Source organism: Malus domestica, chromosome 15 (genome assembly GCF_042453785.1).
Source record: "Malus domestica chromosome 15, GDT2T_hap1".
Classification (NCBI taxonomy): Eukaryota; Viridiplantae; Streptophyta; class Magnoliopsida; order Rosales; family Rosaceae; genus Malus; species Malus domestica.
The window spans coordinates 2,710,577-2,734,455 of NC_091675.1; the positions used below are offsets into that span (position 1 = coordinate 2,710,577).

General features: G+C 39.0%; 1 protein-coding gene across 2 annotated transcripts; it reads left to right on the forward strand.

Annotated features, from left to right (window-relative positions):
• The first annotated feature begins 17,802 nt into the window (after nt 1-17,802).
• LOC103442002 (probable WRKY transcription factor 40) lies at nt 17,803-20,183 on the forward strand. Of its 2 annotated transcripts, none has more exons than XM_008380737.4 (4): nt 17,803-18,536; nt 18,875-19,228; nt 19,360-19,476; nt 19,548-20,183. In XM_008380737.4, exons 1-4 carry the CDS (start codon nt 18,453-18,455, stop codon nt 19,899-19,901), a joined length of 909 nt encoding a protein of 302 aa, XP_008378959.2. In that variant the 5' UTR covers nt 17,803-18,452; the 3' UTR covers nt 19,902-20,183. The 2 variants fall into 2 exon arrangements, with proteins under 2 accessions (XP_008378959.2, XP_017189732.1); XM_017334243.3 differs by having other exon boundaries at nt 18,102-18,536; nt 18,872-19,228.
• The last annotated feature ends 3,696 nt before the right edge of the window (nt 20,184-23,879 follow it).

The following is a 23,879-nucleotide window of genomic DNA, read 5'->3' on the forward strand; positions in this document are numbered from 1 at the left end:
ATTCATGTGATGTGTCACCAATAAGAAATAAGCATGTTAATCAACACCTAAATAATAATTCAATCATCAACAATCACGTCATATGATTTATAAAATATAATTTAAATAGATGGTCTCCTTGGTGTTATCCTTTTGGAAAAGAAATGCTTAGAAGACTTTCCATGGACTCTACATCACTTCACGTTTTTGGCACAATTTTATGCCAACATTATAAAATATTGTGCCAAAAACATATGGTGGCAGAGAGTCCATGGAGAGTTCCACTTTGAGGTAGTCTCCTTAGCATTTCTCTTTGAAAAATTGGTTTGAAGACATCATATAAAAGAAGTTAGAAACGAGGATAGAATGGAGATTTAAGTTAAGAAAATTCAGCCATATCCCAATCTATTTGTAATGTGCATAAGATATATTTTATTTGTTAAAGGAAGAATTCAAACATTTTTCATTTGTAATATGCACCTATTTTTAATCATTAATTTCCTTATAATTTCATATAATTCTTGTAAATATACACTACTTTGTTTAATATTGCAACTTAAATGAGAACGGAAAAATTCTTATTGTTACCTAACTTATAATGAAAGCGGATCATAAATTTCATGTTTCTATGCATAATGCATAGTTTAGATATTATAACATCAAATATCTCGTGGTGAGTGGCAGACACTCTAAACAACTTTTCAAATGGGAAACGAACCACACTTGTAAAATCCCAAGTCTAGTTGGCGACAATGATATTTCACTTGGTCCTTGCCATCTTTAGTGTCCAAACAAAAACCCAATGGCCCTCTCGATCGATCGAGAAACTCCAGAAGAAACAAGTGTTGGAATTTTGGCTCTGAAAAGAAAAACGCAAAACACGTACATTATCCTCATCGACAACAAAACAGGTAGCAACCTCACAAATAACATGTACAAAAGAAATAGGTCAGATGACGTGAATATGCTGATGTAATTCAGTGCCTCACATGAAAAAATGAATATTTAGGTGGTAGGTCAGATGACGTGGCCTTTTTTCATATTCAAAATATGCAAAGGTGTGGATCGTGAGGCAAGATTCGGCTTGACTTACCAACTTCTAGTCTTCTTGTTACATGATTTAATTGTACTTGATTTATATATCTTAGATGACTAATTAACATGTAATGATTGCATAAATAACATTGTGGTCACTATATACAATTTGGTATTTTGAAATCTTAATAACATTGTGGTCACTATATATAGATAATGACATGCATGGTGTTGTAACATTTTGATGTAGAACCCTCCCAATAATATGAGTAGCTTCCTAATAAAGAAAAAGTAAAATTGGTTAAGTTGTGGACAATATAAGACTTCTACCTACTAGAAACAGAATTTCTCATAAAATACGTGTGGCCAGTTGTGAACCATAATTGATTTGTTTGACTTGTAAATCATAGTTACATCATTCAGAAAGCTACTAGTTATTAATTTATATGCATGCGTATATAATTGATGATGCTAATATTCCTCAACATTTTGCACTAGTATATGATTTGTACACGTCGAAAATGTCCAAACAATAGACGTACACCATGCCATGTGTATATAGATGGAAAACCAATTTTTATGTCTTTCTGTCTTTGTTTAGTGCATGACAATCCTAATTTAATCAAACAACAGATGAACTCAGTTTCTAACATTTCTCCCTGGAAAAGGTGCTCGTTCAGTTAATTTCCTGGAAATTTCAATGAAGTTGACGAGTGACAGATAATATATATATAACATCATATAAAACCAAAAAAATGATGACGTACACAGGCTTACGTTATGCAACATATGACTTTGGATAAACATATGAGATGGATATGAGGAAAACTTTCTACCTCTACCGACTTAAGAGTATGAACACGATCGATACACGAAGCCTTTTCACCTTAGAAAATAGCAAGGAACTACAATTAATTTTCTATCTTGAATATTATATTGACTCCACGCATTATAACGTTTTATTATATTAAATATAAATACTAGCCTTTTTGAAGGCATTCTAACATATGTCAGTTGACTTTATCATATAGTCTCTTATGTAAATTGTGATTATTTTTGTTAAATTATTTAAATTTTAATAATTCACTCTTTCATATATTAGTTTTTTATTTGATTATTAAATTTTATTAAATTTACCCTTTATTATATTGAATTATGCTTTGAAAATTTTGAAAGTTTCACCCTGGCTATCCATGGTGAATTTTGGTTGGTATGAGCATGAAAACTCCGATTCAAGGTTGTCCTTACCATACTTAGTTGAGGGAAAGATAGAGGGATGGAGACCCATCAATAAAACAAGGCTTGTCGATCATTTTAAACACGTTCTCACATATGTCAATTGGTTTATTATGTAAATTGAGTTTGCTTTTGTTTAATTATTTAAATTTTAATAATTTACCTTTATTATATTGAATTCCACTTTGAAAATTTTGAAAGTTTCACCAAAATTTTGTTTATATATATAGATATGTATCTTGGTCTTAAAAAAATAATGTCTACCAACCTTCTATGTATAAATAATTTAAATTAGGATGGTACACAAATTTAAAAAATTTGTCATACGTGTCGTATCGTGCATATAACCGACATAACCAATCTATACAAATGGTTGGAATCTTTGTGTACAACACCATCTCGCATTCACTCTTGAATTGGATCGTACACTAATCATGGTCTAAAGACTCTGACATTGTTAAAGCAAAAGAAAGACTTGCATTTGTTCCGCGGTCTTCTTCCACGTTGTGATGTCATAAAAAAACAGTAGTATATGGGATGATTGCATCAACACAATTGGACTTTTCTTCTCTTCCTCTTCGTGCCAAATGGCATAAGATCATGATGAGAATCATCACAAGGATATTATTCTTTTTATAACGTATGAAATTATATCAACTTGAAAATATATAGAAAGACTAACACACACTAGCAGAAAAGAAAAAAAAAATAGAAAAGCAATAACATTAGATGGCCGACAAACAAACTACTAAACTACTTGTGTTCATGTACACTTATTTGTGTCCTTCGGTTTAGAGGACATAAATCATTTTGTTCTGCGTTTATGTACAGTGAAGTTACTTTTAAGTGGTCGGTCATTTATTAGGACGTGCACGAGTAACTGTTGTTGCTGGACTCATGTACTTTGAGATAGCTTTTATGTATTTGAATACTTTGAGAAAAATCATGTGGTTATTTGTAGGGTTTGTAAGTTGTAACTGTTGCTGGGTAAATACTCTTGGCTTGGTTACCAAAATGTAAAACCTGACAGGCCAGGAGTTGAGGAGTAAACTCCAAGTCATAGGGACATCATGATATATAGGCATATTAACTTACAAGGAATGGAGTGAGGAAAATGGGTATCATTTCTATTCATTTGTTTACAAACAACTGAAAAATGAAAAAACGTATGGGTCTCATTGGTTTTACGTATAACTTACCTAAAAAATGAATATCCGTAGAATGACTATTTATCTCATACTCATCAATTCTCATACTTATTCATTCTTATCTCCATACCACGTAAGTAACAAGCCTTAAAGAGAGAATCCTAGTACTAATTATTAACCAAATTTCGTAATTCGTATTAGCTGAAAATCAAATGAGATCATCACCAAATTCCACATATCATCTCCGGATTCAGCTCCCAAGTTAATTAGGTCATCTGAGACCATTATATGAGGACTCACGACCCCTCCTTTATGGTATGCAAATCTAGGATTAGAACTTTGCTCTAAAATACTCGACTGAATTACACATTTAAGGGCCCTTGAATGACACTACACTGGTGTGCTCCCGATAGATCCTCATTTTTTCATAGAACTCTAGAGAATAACATGCCCTGTCACGCCTAACTGATTTGGAGGAATTGCCTGACGTGAATCTCGATACAACAACAACAACAACAAAGCCTTTTCCCACTAAGTGGGGTCGGCTATATGAATCCTAGAACGCCATTGCGCTCGGTTTTGTGTCATGTCCTCCGTTAGATCCAAGTACTCTAAGTCTTTTCTTAGAGTCTCTTCCAAAGTTTTCCTAGGTCTTCCTCTACCCCTTCGGCCCTGAACCTCTGTCCCGTAGTCACATCTTTGAACCGGAGCGTCAGTCGGCCTTCTTTGCACATGTCCAAATCACCGGAGCCGATTTTCTCTCATCTTTCCTACAATTTCGGCTACTCCTACTTTACCTCGGATATCCTCATTCCCAATCTTATCCTTGCTCGTGTGCCCACACATCCCACAAAGCATCCTCATCTCCGCTACACCCATTTTGTGTACGTGTTGATGCTTCACCGCCCAACATTCTGTGCCATACAACATCGCTGGCCTTATTGCCGTCCTATAAAATTTTCCCTTGAGCTTCAGTGGCCTACGACGGTCACACAACACGCCGGATGCACTCTTACACTTCATCCATCCAGCTCGTATTCTATGGTTGAGATCTCCATCTCATTCTCCGTTCTCTTGCAAGATAGATCCTAGGTAGCGAAAACGGTCGCTTTTTGTGATCTTCGCTAGATTGCTCCGGTCATTAGTGTGGATAAGTATATAAATGGATAGAGATAGGAAAGCAAACACAAGATATACGTGGTTCACCCAGATTGGCTACGTCCACGGAATAGAAGAGTTCTCATTAATTGTGAAGGGTTTACACAAGTACATAGGTTCATGCTCTCCTTTAATGAGTACAAGTGAATGATTTAGTACAAATGACATTAGGAAATATTGTGGGAGAATGATCTCGTAATCACGAAACTTCTAAGTATCGGAGTGTGGTGTCGTCTTGACTTGCCTTATCTGTCTCATAGGTAGATGTGGCATCTTCTCTGGAAGTACTCTTCCTCCATCCAGGGGTGGTATCTTTAACTGGTGGAGATGCACAAGGTAATGTATCAATTTCACTTGAAGCTTACTTGTAGTTTCAAGCTTGGTCAAGCGCGATACAAACCATGTAGTAGGAGTCCCCCAAGTCGCCGAGCTAGGGGGTCTGCTGAAAGAGGTGACAGACAAGGTAAGCAATCAGAGCTCCGACCGATTGTTCACCTTCTCCCCATCTTGCAGCAGCATGAAGGATAAAGAGAAGAAAAATGAGAAGAGATGATATGAGATACTTTTGCTTTTGAAGAAGTAACTTTCCACAGGCTTATTCTTGAACTGAGCTGGAGGGTTTTCTGGTTTCCTCCAGAGTATAAGGCCGACTGAAGAATTTGAGGGTCAAAACAAGTCCATCAAATCTAGAGTACGTTCCACCCTGCTGATATGGGATACTTTTGCTTTTGACAGAGTAATGGATGTATCGGCACGTGTGCTGTTACGCTTGTCTCCACATGCTTCCTTGTATCCTTCGCACTTGCCCTATCTGTTCCTCAAGCAGATGCGGAATCTTCCCTGGAAACATAAGATGGTGAAGATGAGTACTCGAGAGCAATGCCAGGTAAGTAATCAGGTAAGGGGTTCCAGGCAGTTAGTTCCTGGCTGGAAGCTTGATTCCAAGTGCTGACTGATTGCTCTCTTTCTCCTTGTCTTGCAGGTAAAAACAAGGCCAAAGGAAAAGACAGGGAAAAAGCATGATATGGGATACTCTTGCTTTTAACCCTGATGATATGAGATATTCTTGCTCTAGTATAGCTTGTTTGCAGAGGTATTATCGGGGGGAAAGAAAGCTGAATATTTCGAAAGGCTTCGTTGGGAGTGCCCTCTCAGATATGATGAAGGGTTGAGCATTTTTGCAGGTCTGCCTGTCCGTTGGGGATGGAGGTCGACATATATAGGAGTCTCCCTAACAAGTAGTAATGCTATTCATTTACCCTGCTTGGTCATAGCACGGTAGTGGGAGCTGCCAGTTTCACATGTTTTAACTCTGTCAGAGCACTTTGAAAAAGTGGTCTGTGGTATCTGGCTCTCGAGATTCGGAGAGCGATGCCTCTTCGATTTTTGAGAAAGCAATCATGCTGGGGGTCTAGCTCTCGAGATTCGGAGAGCAGTGTCTCTTCGATTTTTGAGGAAGTAATCATGTTGGGAGTCTGGCTCTCGAGATTCGGAGGGCGGTGCCTCTTCGATTTTGGAGCAAGCAATCCTGTTGGGAGTGTTGTCTCGAATGTGAGTAAAGGTTGGGCATGTTTGCTAGTCTACCTTGCCCCGAAGCACAAAGGTTGACACACAGGAACTTTCCAATTATCTAGCAATGGTACTGTTCCTTTACCCTCTCTTCGCTTTTGAGAAAGTAGTCATGTTGGGAGTCTGGCTCTCGAGATTCGGAGGACGGTGCATCTTCGATTTTGGAGCAAGCAATTTTGTTGGGAGTGTTTTCTCGAATGTGAGTAAAGGTTGGGCATGTTTGCTAGTCTACCTTGCCACGAAGCAGAGAGGTTGACACACAGGAACTTTCCAATTATCCAGCAATGGTACTGTTCCTTTACCCTTGTGGGTAATAATATGGTAGCTAGACCTTCAAAATTTATGTGTCTAAACTTTGTTAGTGCTGTTTCTTTGCTATTCTTTTACCTTTCTTGGTCAGAGCGATGTAGTGGGAGCTGCAAGCTTCACGTGCTCAACTTTGGCAGAGAACTTTGGCAAAGTTATCTGTGGTACCCATGAGCTATTGTTGCGTGTGGGAAGTGGGTGATTGAACAGTAAGATTCATGTGCTTTCTACTTCACCAGAAGTCTTCGACAGAATGCCCATAATTTCTGCAAAACTGAGTGTGCGTGTGACAGGTGCTGACAAGGCTAGAATAGTAGGTGCCTCTTCGATTTCTGAGATCGGCCCTCGTGGTCTCTGACCAGCCCAGCTTTTGAGAAAGCGAGCGCCTCTTCGATTGATTTGGAGAACGATGCCTTATCGATTTTTGAGAAAGCAATCATGCTGGGGCTCTGGCTCTCGAAGATTCGGGGAGCAGTGTCTCTTCGATTTTTGAGAAAGTAATCATGTTGGGAGTCTGGCTCTCGAGATTCGGAGGGCGGTGCCTCTTCGATTTTGGAGCAAGCAATCTTGTTGGGAGTGTTTTCTCGAATGTGAGTAAAGGTTGGGCATGTTTGCTAGTCTACCTTGCCACGAAGCACAGAGGTTGACACACAGGGACTTTCCAATTATCCAGCAATGGTACTGTTCCTTTACCCTCTCTTCGATTTTTAAGAAAGTAGTCATGTTGGGAGTCTGGCTCTCGAGATTCGGAGGACGGTGCCTCTTCGATTTTGGAGCAAGCAATCTTATTGGGAGTGTTTTCTCGAATGTGAGTAAAGGTTGGGCATGTTTGCTAGTCTACCTTGCCACGAAGCACAGAGGTTGACACACAGGGACTTTCCAATTATCCAGCAGTGGTACTGTTCCTTTACCCTTGTGGGTAATAATATGGTAGCTAGACCTTCAAAATTTATGGGTCTAAACTTTGTTAGTGCTGTTTCTTTGCTATTCTTTTACCCTTCTTGGTCAGAGCGATGTAGTGGGAGCTGCAAGCTTCACGTGCTCAACTTTGGCAGAGAACTTTGGCAAAGTTATCTGTGGTACCCATGAGCTATTGTTGCGTGTGGGAAGTGGGTGATTGAACAGTAAGATTCATGAGTTTTCTACTTCCCCAGAAGTCTTCGACAGAATGCCCATAATTTCCGCAAAGCTGAGTGTGCGTGTGACAGGTGCTGACAAGGCTGGAAAAGTAGGTGCCTCTTCGATTTCTGAGATCGGCCCTCGTGGTCTCTGGGGAGCCCAGCTTTTGAGAAAGCGAGCGCCTCTTCAATTTCTGAGATCGACCTTCGTGGTCTTAGAGCAGCCCAACTTTTGAGAAAGCAAACGCCTCTTCGATTTCTGAGATCAACCCTCGTGATCTCTAAGCAGCCCAGCTTTTGAGAAAGCAAACGCCTCTTCGATTTCTGAGCAGGCGCCTCTTCGATTTCTGAAGCTCCGTCGAGTGCAGATTTTTATAGGGGCTGGCATTAAGTTCCAAAGCACACTTGAATCTCCACCAGTAGAAGCTTCATTCTTGCACTTCTAAGATCTTGATTTGTCCGACCTCTTCTCTCTTCAACACCTTTGAAAATGTCTGGCCCCTCCGACCGTCGTTTTGACTTGAACCTTGTTGAAGAGGCAGCCCCGCCTTCTCCAGACAACATATGGCGCCCATCCTTCGTCTCCCCTACTGGTCCTCTTACCGTTGGGGATTCCGTGATGAAGAATGATATGACCGCTGCGGTGGTGGCCAGGAACCTTCTCACCCCCAAAGATAACAGACTACTTTCCAAACGGTCTGATGAGTTAGCTGTTAAGGATTCACTGGCTCTCAGTGTTCAGTGTGCAGGTTCTGTGTCTAATATGGCCCAACGCCTATTTGCTCGAACCCGCCAAGTTGAATCATTGGCGGCTGAAGTGATGAGTCTCAAACAGGAGATTAGAGGGCTCAAGCATGAGAATAAACAGTTGCACCGGCTCGCACATGACTATGCTACAAACATGAAGAGGAAGCTTGACCAGATGAAGGAAACTGATGGTCAGGTTTTACTTGATCATCAGAGATTTGTGGGTTTGTTTCAAAGGCATTTATTGCCTTCGTCTTCTGGGGCTGTACCGCATAATGAAGCTCCGAATGATCAACCTCTGATGCCTCCTCCTTCTAGGGTTCTGTCCAGTACTGAGGCTCCAAATGATCCCCCTCCGGTGCCTTCTCTTTCTGGGGCTCTACCGACTGCTGAGACTTCTCCTAAGCAACCTTTGTGAAGGCTCCCTCTTGTGTGTTTATTTTGACTCATGTATATGTACATATTTGTAGCTTATCGGGGATATCAATAAATAAGCTTTCCTTCATTTCAACGTATTGTGTTAAATACACCAAAGCCTTCTTCGCTAAGTTCTTTGAATTTTCTTTTGTTGAAGCTTGTATGTTGAAGCTTTCTGAGTGGAGCATGTAGGTTGGGGTAGTGTTCCCTTAATTTCCCGAGTGAGGAAAACTTCTCGGTTGGAGACTTGGAAAATCCAAGTCACTGAGTGGGATCGGCTATATGAATCTTAGAACGCCATTGTGCTCGATCCTGAGTCATGTCCTTCGTTAGATCCAAGTACTCTAAGTCTTTTCTTAGAGTCTCTTCCAAAGTTTTCCTAGGTCTTCCTCTACCCCTTCGGCCTTGAACCTCTGTCCCATAGTCGCATCTTCTAATCGGAGCGTCAGTAGGCCTTCTTTGCACATGTCCAAACCACCGTAACCGATTTTCTCTCATCTTTCCTTCAATTTCGGCTACTCCTACTTTACCCCGGATATCCTCATTCCTAATCTTATCCTTTCTCGTGTGCCCACACATCCAACGAAGCATCCTCATCTCCGCTACACCCATTTTGTGTACGTGTTGATGTTTCACCGCCCAACATTCTGTGCCATACAGCATCGCCGGCCTTATTGCCGTCCTATAAAATTTTCCCTTGAGCTTCAGTGGCATACGGCGGTCACACAACACGCCGGATGCACTCTTCCACTTCATCCATCCAGCTTGTATTCTGTGGTTGAGATCTCCATCTAATTCTCCGTTCTTTTGCAAGATAGATCCTAGGTAACGAAAACGGTCGCTCTTTGGTATTTCTTGATCTCCGATCCTCACCCCTAACTCGTTTTGGCCTCCATTTGCACTGAACTTGCACTCCATATATTCTGTCTTTGATCGGCTTAGGCGAAGACCTTTAGATTCCAACACTTCTCTCCAAAGGTTAAGCTTTGCATTTACCCCTTCCTGAGTTTCATCTATCAACACTATATCGTCTGCGAAAAGCATACACCAAGGAATATCATCTTGAATATGTCCTGTTAACTCATCCATTACCAACGCAAAAAGGTAAGGACTTAAGGATGAGCCTTGATGTAATCCTACAGTTATGGGAAAGCTTTCGGTTTGTCCTTCATGAGTTCTTACGGCAGTCTTTGCTCCTTCATACATATCCTTTATAGCTTGGATATATGCTACTCGTACTCCTTTCTTCTCTAAAATCCTCCAAAGAATGTCTCTTGGGACCCTATCATACGCTTTTTCCAAATCTATAAAGACCATGTGTAAATCCTTTTTCCCATCTCTATATCTTTCCATCAATCTTCGTAAGAGATAGATTGCCTCCATGGTTGAGCGCCCTGGCATGAACCCGAATTGGTTGTCCGAAACCCGTGTCTCTTGCCTCAATCTATGCTCAATGACTCTCTCCCAGAGCTTCATTGTATGACTCATTAGCTTAATACCCCTATAGTTCATGCAATTTTGTACGTCGCCCTTATTCTTGTAGATAGGCACCAAAGTGCTCGTTCGCCACTCATTTGGCATCTTCTTCGTTTTCAAAATCCTATTGAAAAGGTCAGTGAGCCATGTTATACCTGTCTCTCCCAAAAGTTTCCACACTTCGATTGGTATATTGTCTGGGCCTATTGCTTTTTTATGCTTCATCTTCTTCAAAGCTACAACCACTTCTTCCTTCCGGATTCGACGATAAAAAGAGTAGTTTCTACACTCTTCTGAGTTACTCAACTCCCCTAAAGAAGCACTCATTTCATGTCGTTCATTGAAAAGATTATGAAAATAACCTCTCCATCTGTCTTTAACCGCGTTCTCTGTAGCAAGAACCTTTCCATCCTCATCCTTGATGCACCTCACTTGGTTTAGGTCCCTTGTCTTCTTTTCCCTTGCTCTAGATAGTTTATAGATATCCAACTCTCCTTCTTTGGTATCTAGTCGTTTATACATATCGTCGTAAGCCGCTAACTTAGCTTCTCTGACAGCTTTCTTCGCCTCTTGCTTCGCTTTTCTATACCTTTCACCATTTTCATCGGTCCTCTCCTTGTATAAGGCTTTACAACATTCCTTCTTAGCTTTCACCTTTGTTTGTACCTCCTCATTCCACCACCAAGATTCCTTTTGGTGTGGGGCAAAGCCCTTGGACTCTCCTAATACCTCTTTTGCTACTTTTCGGATACAACTAGCCATGGAATCCCACATTTGGCTAGCTTCCCCCTCTCTATCCCACACACATTGGGTGATTACCTTCTCTTTGAAAATAACTTGTTTTTCTTCTTTTAGATTCCACCATCTAGTCCTTGGGCACTTCCAAGTCTTGTTCTTTTGTCTTACTCTTTTGATATGTACATCCATCACCAACAAGCGATGTTGATTAGCCACGCTCTCTCCTGGTATAACTTTGCAATCCTTACAAGTTATACGATCCCCTTTCCTCATTAGAAGAAAATCTATTTGTGTTTTTGACGACCCACTCTTGTAGGTGATCACATGTTCTTCTCTCTTCTTAAAGAAGGTGTTGGCTAAGAAGAGATCATATGCCATTGCAAAATCCAAGATAGCTTCCCCATCCTCGTTTCTCTCCCCAAAACCATGGCCACCATGAAAACCTCCATAGTTGCCTGTCTCCCTGCCCACGTGTCCATTTAAATCTCCTCCTATAAATAACTTCTCCGTCTGAGCAATTCCTTGCACCAAGTCTCCAAGATCTTCCCAAAATTTCTCCTTCGAACTCGTATCCAACCCTACTTGAGGTGCGTACGCACTAATCACATTGATAAGTTCTTGTCCTATTACAATCTTGATTGCCATGATTCTATCTCCTACCCTCTTGACATCTACAACATCTTGTACCAAGGTCTTGTCCACGATGATGCCAACACCGTTTCTCGTTCTATTTGTGCCCGAATACCAAAGTTTAAACCCTGAGTTTTCTAGATCCTTTGCCTTACTACCAACCCACTTAGTTTCTTGTAGGCACATAATATTTATCCTTCTCCTCACCATAACTTCCACTACTTCCATAGATTTTCCCGTTAAGGTTCCTATATTCCACGTTCCTAAACGCATTTTGCTCTCTTGAACTCTACCCTTCTGTCCTAGCTTCTTCACCCTCCCCCGTCTAATAGGATCAAAGTACTTCTTTTGTGTGTCCCGGGTAAAGTTGATAGGAGCATATGCTCCCAAACAACTTTGAGTGGAGTCGTTCGAAAAGAAGTTTCTATGGCCCCCTTGCTCATTTAACACTGCATCCGGGTGCCGATGGAGATACAGCGACCCTTGCTCACTTATCACTGTGCTCGGGTCACACAGCGCGCCACTTACGGGTGACGCCCTAGCTTTAGCGCGATTTTGTTCTGGATTCATTTTCATAAGGATTCGACGTGATCATGGAGTGCCGGCTGTCGACTACCTGACGCCCTCCCCCTCCTCCTTTATCCGGGCTCGATAAGTCACCTTATTTTTTTAGGGTAATGCTAGTTAGGGATATCAAAATTTTAAACCAAACTTTGTAAACCATATGACAGTTGTTGATGATTGAATTATTACTTAAGTGTTAATTAACATACTTAATCCTTATTAGTGACACAAAATATGATTTGCAAATTTAATATAAAATTTTGAATTAACTAGCATTACTCTATTTTTTTTACCAACTTGAGGCACAAATAGTAACAAACATATCACTTTCTGTTTTTCAATATGAGTCATAAACGAGGGGAGTAGCTGTCAACATTTTCAGTTTCCTGCAACCATGGACCAAAATATCGATAATATCGGCGAAATTATCATTTTTTTGAGATGACGATATTTCGTGACTTATCCCCCAATATTTCGTGACTTATCCCCCAAAAAATACTTGAAATTTTCTAAAAAGTCTCAATCTTGAGCATAGAGGGATTCGAACCCCTCCCATTTGACTCCTTTAACGCCTTGACCACCATATCACTTATGTTTTTATGAAAATATGCTAAAATATATATATATATGGTTTTGTTTTGAATTCTTTTTGCAAGAAACAAATTTGCACATATTCCAAATTTTTTGTGGTATTATATTTTAAATTGTGTCAATTAATTACTTAGTCAATGACATGTGGTTTTTAATTTTTCTATTTTTTATTTGGTCACTTACATGTAGGGCTGGAAAAATTTCCCGAAAATCCCAAACCAAACCGAAAAAGTTCCAAACCCAAACCGAAAAATCTCAAACCAAAACCATCCCAAAGTTCGGGAATCCCATCTCAAAAAATACTGAAATTTTCGATATGGGATTGGTTTCCAAATCCCATTTGTTTGGTAATCCCGAAATCCCTAAAAATACCGAAGTATTTGGTTTCTTATTGACTTTTGGGTTTTGGTTCTTGAAAGCCATTGCCATGGTTGCTGACTACTTTTCACAATACACTTACTCTACACATAGAGATGATGAAGATAATGAAAATTTTGAACCTCATAGGAACTCTATGCGGTACTAAGTCACTCATGTATCTTACCATGTAATGTATAAAGTGTAAAATATTGTACTAATTCATTATATATAAATGATTATGGTGCGTTTAAACTTCTTTCATTAATTACTACATATTTTCTACCCTCACAATGTTTGTCAGCTCGTTATATAATCAACTTAAATCAGTCAAATCCATCATGCAATGCATTTCATTCCAATTTTTTGTGATAAACTAATAGATAATTGACTAAATAAACATCCTGCAAAGTTTCAATAAAAATTTACAAGTTTTACTTACAATTTTAGTGGTTTTTATTCAATTTTTATCGATATCGATAATATTTCGATATTTCCATTAAAATTTCCATATTTTTAGACTACCGATATTTTCGATATCTTAGACCATGCCTGCAACCTACTTTTGCTAACCTGTTCGCACTTCACATGCACTGCACCCCGATTTCAAGTCAATTAAGGTCGAGTTGGGTCCAATATTTGATCGATCCTTCTCAGAAACGTACACATGTAGTTGTTTCACCACATCCAAAAATTTCAAGGCAACCTTTATTTGTTATTTGACTTTAAGGATAATCAAAAGAAATATTTGATAAAAATTGACATTTCCAAATTATTTATTGATAGTTACAGTACTACCACTCTTTGGAATGAAATTTTATTAAACTTTTCACACTTGCGTGTGTCAATGGATTTCCTGCATTCACACTCTGTCTCGAGGTTTCATGGTTAAGTTGCTTTTCGACTTTTGCTTCACTGTTTAATCTATCCAATGAACAGTAATTGCTCTTAATGAACGGTAATTAGTTTTTACATTTCCACTCCTAAATTGAATAGCCCTAACAATAGATAATAAAATACTAGTATTTTTTTAATTTATAATTAAAATTATAGTATTTACTTTGGTCAATTTTTGTTTCCCCAGAAATGCAGAGGGAGAGAAAGAGGCTGACAACAAATCAAAACCCCCTCCGATTTGACCTCTCACACTCTGATTCCTTGTGGGTTTTTTCCTACTTCCCTTAGACCATCTCCAATCCTGACCTAAAATCTAAAAATATTTAACCCAGAAAATTTAGGTTTTAGCCCAGAAACAGTTTTTCTACTCCAATCATTTTGACCTAAAATTTTAGCTCCATATTATCAAAAAATGAATTAAGGCTATTTTTTTAAATTAACTTTTAAAAAAAAAAAAATTATGTAGAATATCCTAAATTAATTTTATGAACATTTTAACCTAAAAATATTTAAATTCCGATAAATTTTGAAAAATCATTAAATCAATACATGAAAATCATGATAAACCACATAAACTTAAAAAAAAAAATTATTCTAGCCATTGGAAAAAAATATTTAAATTCCGATAAATTTTAAGATTATTCTAGCCATTGGATTTAAATTTGGACCGTTAGATCTTTTTTTTTACCGTTAGATTTGATTATATTCGATTTAAGCCGTTGGATTCAATAAATATATAAATATAAAAAAAAATTGAATGTAGACCATTGGATTAACCAACGGTCCAATTACCACCACCACCCGATAAAGAAAAGTAGCCGTTGGCTACAGGACAGGGCCCACTTTTCACTCTCATCTGTGGGTCCCAACAGCTTTTGTGGGCTAAATTTGTGACCTATATTTACCTTCTTTTTAAGTTTTAGGTTTTAGGTTTGGTTTAGGTTTTGGGTTGGAGTGGATTTGGGGGGAAAAAAAGGGGAAAATTTAGGTTATAAGCCACCATTGGAGATGGTCTTACAACCCCATCGATTGATCTGCTCTTGGAGAAGAATCAGCCGCCGTCGTCGTAGTCGTTGCCATGTTTATGTTCGATTGGTTCTACGACGTCCTTGCCTCCCTCAGGTTGTGGCAGAAGGAGGCCAAGATTCTGTTTCTGGGCCTCGACAATGCCGACAAGATGACCTTCATCCACATGCTGAAGGACAAGGTTTGACTCTCTTTCTCTCCCTCCTTGAATCAAATAGTACTCGGAAGAGTTCGAGAAATGCAGAGGAGATGATGGCTGACGTCGCCCAGATGTTAGCCTTGCGTCACATGCCCTTTGGGCTCTCGGGCTGGTAACTCCTGATGGGCCTCTCCCTCGAGCCCGCTCAGGCTCCCAGCACACGCTGGACCAAGTTGCTTGGGCTTTCTAGCCATGTTTGAGAGCCGCCGAGCTATTGCCCATGGTGGAACTGCTCTAAGAGACCATAAACACCTGAAATTGATCATTGTGCTGTATAGTAATTAATCCAGAAACAGAGATAATCAACTTCGTTACGAGTTCAAATCATTGTAAATTAGCAAGTAATTATCACAAGATTTGCTTAACCGATCAACGTGCATGAGTCTCTGACTCTATGATAATTGAGTGGTGTGTATATAAACTAAATATTTCCGAGAAAAACTTGTGTCGGGTTTGACTTGCCATTGGACGAGAAATTTTTAGTTGTGACGGAAATACAAGTGGTACACCACATGTTTTAATATGAGTGATGGGAAATTTTATTTTTTAAGTTATTAACATTTTAGCACACATATCCCACAATTTGTATAGTGACACGTGGTGTACCACTCCGTATACCGGTCACATTAAAAAATTCTTCCCACTAGACAATGATGAGTAGACTATTATCCAATATCGACTCAAAATGTGCCACTTAGTAAGCATTATCTACAATATTGATTATAGTTTAATATTTAATTTTTTTTTTCATAATAGATTTTTCTACTAAATAATTACACCTCTCATTTTTTTTTTCTCAATTCCTCCTCTCATTTTTCTTGTCAGATTTTCTTCCCAGCCGCGTATCGCCTCTTTTCTTTGAAAAATCTGAAAAAAAATAAGAACCCACCTTCTCTCACTTTTCATATCATGGAAACTAGAAGCAACCGATTTTGTCTTGTTTTTTTTCAATTAAGTACATAAAAAGTTAATATAGATAAAGTAAGGTGTGAATGATTGTCTTGTCTAAGGCTGACCATACCCAGTGCTTTGCTTATTAGTCGTTTACATTTGCTTTGGAAAGCGGTTCGGAAGTAGCTCTTATAAAAGGGGCACTTTCTTTCATTCCTTAAGGTTATCCTAATAAACAAATCTTTTTTTATAAATGAACTGTTGATAATTATAGCAAAAAATACGGGGTGTTTATGCGACTGGTGTCCTTCTTTTGATCCTACGGAAAGAGAGAAGCTCCTCAACAAACTACTGAATAGTAGGGGAAGGGGGATTTTATCATATGAACTTGGCTTGATTAACACACGAATCTCTAATATCCAACAAAGATGACACAAATTGAATCTACCATTTTCAAACGGTAATTTTCTCATAATTTGCTGTACAGAAACTCCTCCATGATTCTATTGGTTCATTCAAAATGTATGTAGGCGATGATTTTATAGGGTGGTTGATTTTCTCAATCACAACACGGTTGATAGTTTCTTTGGTTCTAAAGTGAAATATTTTTTTCTCTCGTATTGATGCATGTATTTCTAAAGAAATGCAAGGAAAGTAGTGGGGCAAATTGAGAAGGAAATGAAAATTATATAAAATATGGTAAAAATTATATTTAAACCTTACCACATGGCAAGTTTTGAATGAATTGTAATGCCACTCAACATCGTTCAATGACATACCAAGCTCTACACAAGTTTTTCTTTTCCCCATCCAAAATCAAATGTTATTTAGCACCTAGCAGTCAAACATTCAAGTTGCAATATAAAAACACGACGGAAAATATGTATATGGTTTAATTTTAACTATTCCCATATACTCACACTTAACCCCTTAATACTTTATTTTGTCTCAAATTATGTATGTACTCATCCTGTGTGTCTTATATATTTTATTTTATCAATTGAGTTGAAGAATACATTAGGTTCAGTCGTGGTAGGAGTTTTTGGTTTCATAGCCAATTTTTACATTTGAGATCTGAAACAACAAAAATCACAATGGCACGAAAAACTAGAAAACCTCGCCGATAGGGTGAAACCAAATATTGAAGAGAGAATTATTGAATCAAATACAAGATTCATCGTATAAATGTCCTAAGAAAGCTAAGCCATCATCAACTATATTTACTTTCTGAAAAATATGCCGGATAAATAACGATGATATGATCCATTCAATACCAAATATCTTTGATGATTGATCGAAGCTTGTATATATGTTGAAGGTAATAAATTCTTTTACAATAATAAAAAGCAAAGCTTATGAATGATGCCAACATGGGAAGAAAATAATCATCCATCAAGAACTCATTGATCCATAACTGCATGCAACACACTTGGGTTATGTCGACTGCTACAAACGGTTAACTGGTCTTAAAAGGACCACGTGAAAATTAATTGAAAAAGCTGCGGAGATATGAACAGATAAAAAGTCTAAGGTTGGTTGAAAGTTGGAAGGTACTCTAAGCTAACACACAAGTGCCCGACAATTTCAAAACCGTGTTGTGCCTTCCTGATCATATCATGCGCGTGTAAGCTGTGGCTTTCTTGAAATCTCGATCAGTCAACATTGAAAAACAAGACCAAACCAAACCTAATTAAGCAGCTTTATACAAAAGTTTAAAACCGGCTACTCTATCTTCTATAGTAATTCTTTGGTATATTTATAATATAGTTATGTGACGTTGTTATTTCACTTAATTTTTATTTTATAATTTTTATTAATACACTTTAGCAATAAAATATGTTTATGTTGTGTAATTTTATTACAACACGTAAAATAATAAATCACGCAACTTGTATTTCATGTAGCCATAAAAATTTCTCCATATTTACAACTAGTTACAAGGAAGGAGTGCTAAACATGCCGACTTATATATATATATATATATATATATATATATATATATATATATATATCTTATCTAGCAAAGTCGGAGCCTTGACCTTGACCATAAGAATTTCAAGACCGACATGGCAACATGGCTTTTATAGCGTTTTCCTGCTTACTCCTTCATCCCCATCTGTCTAATAAAATATCAATTTCTAGACAGATAAATCATGAAGTGACAAATGTTAAGAAAATACCTTGAATGTCTTCTCTCTCTCTTCTTGCTATTTCCTCCCTCTTTCCTTTCCTGCAGCATATTCTTATTGATAGTATTGTCTTTGCCCTCCTTATGGTATCATATATATGCATTGCACAGCGCCTGAGTCCTGAAAATTCAGAAAGATTATTTGCTTCTACTAATTCCAAGCCTTTTGATCTTCATCAACAATGGACTCAACGTGGGTGAACACTTCTCTCGGCCTTAATCTTGTTCCGTTCTGCAGTGCCGATGATCATCAAGCTCCTGCCACTGTAAGTAGTATTATGAATTCAAGCTTTTTGTTGTCGTTGTTGTTGCTGTTGTTAATATCATTCTTTGATGCCTTGCTCTGGGTTTGATGCCTTGTTTCTGGATGCCTTGTTTCTGTTGTTAATATCATTTTTTGCACATCCCTTTACCTTATGCATAACCCGCTTAATTTTGGCCATTAATTTCGCTTTAATTAATTTGTTCAATCCAATAATTAGAAAAAGAGAGAGTGAGGGAGGTGAGAAAACGTGTGCAGAAATCATTTTCCTAATACCATTTATCACCATTAATTAATGACGAAACTAATTAAATTGGTCTTCTAAATTTGATGTTGTAGCAGGTAGCTAGTCATCATGATGTGTTGGCTGAAGAGTTGAATAGGATAAGTGTGGAGAACAAGAAGCTGACTGAGATGCTAACTGCCCTCTGCGAGAATTACAACACCTTGCAATCCCATGTGAGAGAATTGATGATCACCAAGCAGCAGCAAAACAACTCATCTGATATTTATAGGAAGCGAAAGGCAGGCAGTGAAGACTACAACAACGTGATTGGATTAATTAGTCCCGGGACTAATACTGACACCAGCTCCTTCAGTGATGATCAAGAGTACTCATGCAAGAAGCCAAGGGAGCACGCCAACTTAAAGATTTCTAGGGTTTATGTTCGCACCGATGCATCCGACACACGCCTGGTAATTAAGTCCTATTTATCAAATTAACCCTATCCCACTGCTCCACTGCATCACTTGAGATTTCTAGGGTTATTTTTCTTCATATACTATGGACTTCCATTAAAAATTTATTTGATTTTGATTTAATGCAGATTGTGAAGGATGGATACCAATGGAGAAAATATGGTCAGAAGGTCACAAGAGATAACCCGTCACCTAGGGCTTACTACAAGTGTTCCTTTGCCCCAAGTTGCCCAGTTAAAAAGAAGGTATCTACTAGAGATCATAGTTTTAGTTCAAAACATGAGATTATATACTGATATTCTTACTAAAATCTCAGGTGCAAAAAAGTGCTGAAAATCCATGCGTACTGGTAGCTACATATGAAGGAGAACACAACCACATGCACCCTGAAAGCCGAGCTGAAGTTACACTGATAGCCCCAGTATCTCCAAACCAGAACCAGCCTCCAATTTCCGTTTCACCATCCATGGCAAAGAGATCTGCACCTCCAACTTTTTCATGTGACATTAACCGGATAAGTCCCAATACTACTATGTGCCCCCAAGAAACTGAAGCTGCGACGTTCCAACAGTTTTTGGTACAACAAATGGCTTCTTCCTTGACCCAAGATCCCAATTTCACATCTGCTCTTGCTGCTGCCATTTCAGGAAGAATTTCAGACCACTCATGATCCGAAAATGGTGAAAAGTGAAAAATCCTAATTAGAGTTACCTTGTTATCACATAGAGAGAGAGAGAGAGAGTGAGAGTGAGAGTCATGTGGTTTCCCCCCTTCTATTTATTATTTACATCACATGTTATTTGAGAGTTTTAATTAAAGTGTAAGGATGTAAATAGTTACCAATTATTCACTCACATGTATGCGATTCGTATGAGAATCCGAAGAGTCGTCGCATATCAAAAAGTTAATGAATCTTGCATAGACTTATAATCTAGTTCCAATTGGTTTTGAAGTTGAAGGCGTGTGAGGATTTGACGAGTTGTTCTTAAAGTTAATGCACCTAGCAGGGGCAACTACCCACATACGACAAATTGGTTTTCGAAAACCTCAACTTCCTTCAGTGCTCTAAAAATGTATTGTTCATCACATATGGATAAAGTTAACTTCCAGATAAGCTGGATCTAGACTTTTATTGAAGCACACTTGTACTAAGTAGTGTATGGATTCTTTACACATATTGGATTGGAATTGCAAACATTTAAAGAAAGAATATACATCAACGATGATTCAACATGTAGGGGGTTCACTTGTGGGAATAATTAATATCACAAACACCACTGTTTCCGCTTACAAAGATCAACAGAAATCAAACAGAAATTGCAAAGAAAAATACAGAAATCCAAATTATAAGATTTTATATGGAACGACTTGAAGGTGCTGGTTGTACCAGGGAAAAAAAAAGTTTAATAATATTAAGGCCGGAATATTGGACAAAACGAATTCAAAGGAACCATATTAATAAGTTAATCACTTGGAGTAGCTTATAGGGATAAGAAAACAGTACATGATCAACATCGTGGACAGGATTGGATAAAAAATGGGCTTCAAAAATTTCTTCAAAAGTTTAGCTGGTGGAATATATAGTCGTACGTGATGCAGCCGTATAAATTGACTAATTAAAGAACCACTACTGCATACTCTTCAATTTTTATTTTTTATATAACAAAATAAAATGAGAAATGCTAAAGAGGCTCTCTAAAAGTTGGACATTTTATGAATTTTCTATCATCTCACAGTTTAATATTAATTTCATTGTCAACATTATAAAAAGTTGTGTAAAAAACATGGGGTAACAGAGAACCCATGAAGAACCTCACTTTTGAGATAATCTCTTTAGCATTTATCTAAAATTCAACATGTAATTTTGTTGTTGTTAGAATTCATGAAATTAATACCGCTAATTGTTTTGGTTTTTTTATTTTATTGTTTCTTTACAAAAAAAAGATAACGGAGGAAGAGGGTTTCGAAGTTAGAATACAAAAGTCAATACGCTTAATTAACTGATTGCTACTAGCCCTTTTGCAATCAATCAATTAGCAAGGTAAGAAAGTCTTTGGAGTGCAACTAATGATATGTGTCTCGTATTGGCGTCTAGGTCTTATTTATTTATGACCAGAGAAAGTCTTCACACGTGGAAACGATTTGTAGTTTGTAGTGGAGCTTTTCTGTAGTAACCGGGGACGAGTACCTGTCCCAACTCTCCCAAGTGGTCGTTTGGGGACTAGGATCCTCTCCTGAGCAGATGGAGAGGATCTTCCTGACCAGGCCCATCGGGCCGTTCATTTTTTATCCAACGGTTACAAACAGGGGACCCTCTAAAATTATAATAATTATAGCCGTTGGATAAAAAATGAACGGCCCGATGGGCTTGGTCAAGAGGATCCTCTCCATCTGCTCAGGAGAGGATCATGATCCGTCGTTTGGCACTAGCTAGTACGTACCCCACTAGCATGTGATATGATATTGTAGAGTAAAAAATAATCACAAAGCGACACATGAATTTTTGAACAAAAGAGGACAAAAATATCTTTGAGGTACAACGGGATTCCTACGCGTGAGCAGCGATCAATCATCCTTCAACCAAATCAAAAGTGCCCAAAATAGGTAACAAATTCAAAGGTATTTCATCCATCCTCATCCTATATTTTCCACAAGGTAATTATTTCATAACTTTCAAAACATCTCATATAAATTACATAACCCCCAAAATATTTATTCCAAAAATGTGTTGATTAAACAATTAATGAATTAATTACCTAATTAATCTATTAAATCACACATTAAACCATAAGTTACACCCTAACCCTATAAATAGGCTCCCATTTTCACCAAAAGATCATTCCAACACACTTGCAAAATTCCCAATACTCTCCAAACACTTTTCTCTTTAAATTCTAACTTTGGCATCGGAAGTTCTTCGGCCAAAGCCCCCCCATTCATCGTGGGCGAGTAAGGCTCTTGGCCTTGACCCTAAGGTGTTAATTGTTTTGTAGGTGCAATTTTGTCCAAGATCAAGGAGGAAGAAATTTGCATCCACAAATTGATGCTTTCATTGAAAGAAGAAATCCACACTCGTAGAAGACTCTTAAATAAAAAAAGGTTTTTCTCTATTTTCTAGTTTACTTGTATTTTTTCGTACGTTCTTATTATTAGAATTTTTTATTTGTAAAGATTCTTTAATAAAACGTAAAAGAAGAATACAATGGCTAGAAAATTAGAAAATTCCACAAGTGAAAATTTCAATATTCAAGAAATGGGACCACGACGATCCACAAGGCTAAATGTGATCATATGAGCGGCACCATCGCTACGGGGCTCCACCATGGCAACCACCGCAATGGCCACCATGGTTACCACTACTCGCGGCGAGGTCCATGGCACCGCTACCACGGCCCGAGATGTGTCATCCAAGGCTCATGGCACCAAGGCCACGGCCCAAGCCATGTCACTCCAAGCTTAACGCGAACTCAATGTATTGCTAAGCCGAGCCCAAGCCTCGCACCCATGTGCATCACACTCCGAGTAGCCTGCTCCCGCCGAACAGCCCACTCTCGTGGCCTAGCCTGCTCCCGCTGAGCAGCCCACTCTGACGGCCCAGCCTGCTCCTGCCGAGCAGCCCACTCTCACGACCCAGCTTGCTCCTGCCGAGCAGCCCACTCTCATGGCCCAGCCTGTTCCAGTGGCCCAACCTGCTTCTGCATCCAAGTGTACTCTGGTGGCCCAACCTGTTTCCGCGGCCAAGTCTGCTCATGTGGCCTTCCAAGTAGCCAAAATCGATCCAAGATTAGTTCAACCGTCCCGGTTTTAAATTTTCGGATCGATGATCGAACTGGGAGCAGTTTCACCACATTTTTCTTTGGATTTGACATTTCCTAACTCAAAATCTCGCGCCCGAAGTCTACCACACTTCCACTGCTCAAGGAGACGTATTCCTTCCAAGCTATTCCAACCCAAATGGAGAACAACACTTGTCTCGACAAGTCATAGAGTTGATGAGCGCCCTTGCACATCAGACGACCTTGGTAAACGAGCTCTTGCAGCGCACCGAGATGCAACGTGCCTCAGACGAGGTGTCTTGAAGTAGGACAAGGGCAGACAAAGAACCTCTTCAGCAGCGTCCCAGCAAGCAGCCACTCGACCAGCCACGAACCGAGTGTTCATGCAGTGTACACTCCTGATTGGGCCCCCGAGATAGTGTATACTCTCGTCTTAAAGCGCGGAGGAGTGTGCACTCTCGACTAGGCCCACAGACGAGCATACATTCACAGGTAGGGTTACACTCTAATAGTCAACATGAGCAACTTTCCAGGCGAAGTGTTCATTGGCGACTAAGTCCAGAAGAAGCATCATCCACCTCACATTGGAGTAGGCAACACGACGAACGGAGAGAAGTAGTCACTCAATACAGCTCAAGTTCAATCGACAGCTTGCGAAGAACTCGCTCGCCTGCTAGGAACGCGCTACACGCACCGCATCTGGGGTATAGACACGCCAAACACGTGGAAGAATAGCCTAGACCAGCAAGTCACGGTTAGGGGCAGCCGAGAGCTCCACTACCTCAACAAAGGCAAATTCAAGAAGAAGTAGAGAGACTTTTGACCAAGTGATTGCATAATTTCCAATGCAACGAAGTCACCGACGAAGCACT

Bases quoted from the DNA above. Each gene is read 5' to 3' on its own strand.
- LOC103442002 (XM_017334243.3), top strand. From the start codon at position 18,453: ATGGACTCAACGTGGGTGAACACTTCTCTCGGCCTTAATCTTGTTCCG. The intron at 19,229-19,359 runs GTAATTAAGTCC...GATTTAATGCAG, and splicing joins ATGCATCCGACACACGCCTG to ATTGTGAAGGATGGATACCA. The intron at 19,477-19,547 runs GTATCTACTAGA...CTAAAATCTCAG, and splicing joins GTTGCCCAGTTAAAAAGAAG to GTGCAAAAAAGTGCTGAAAA.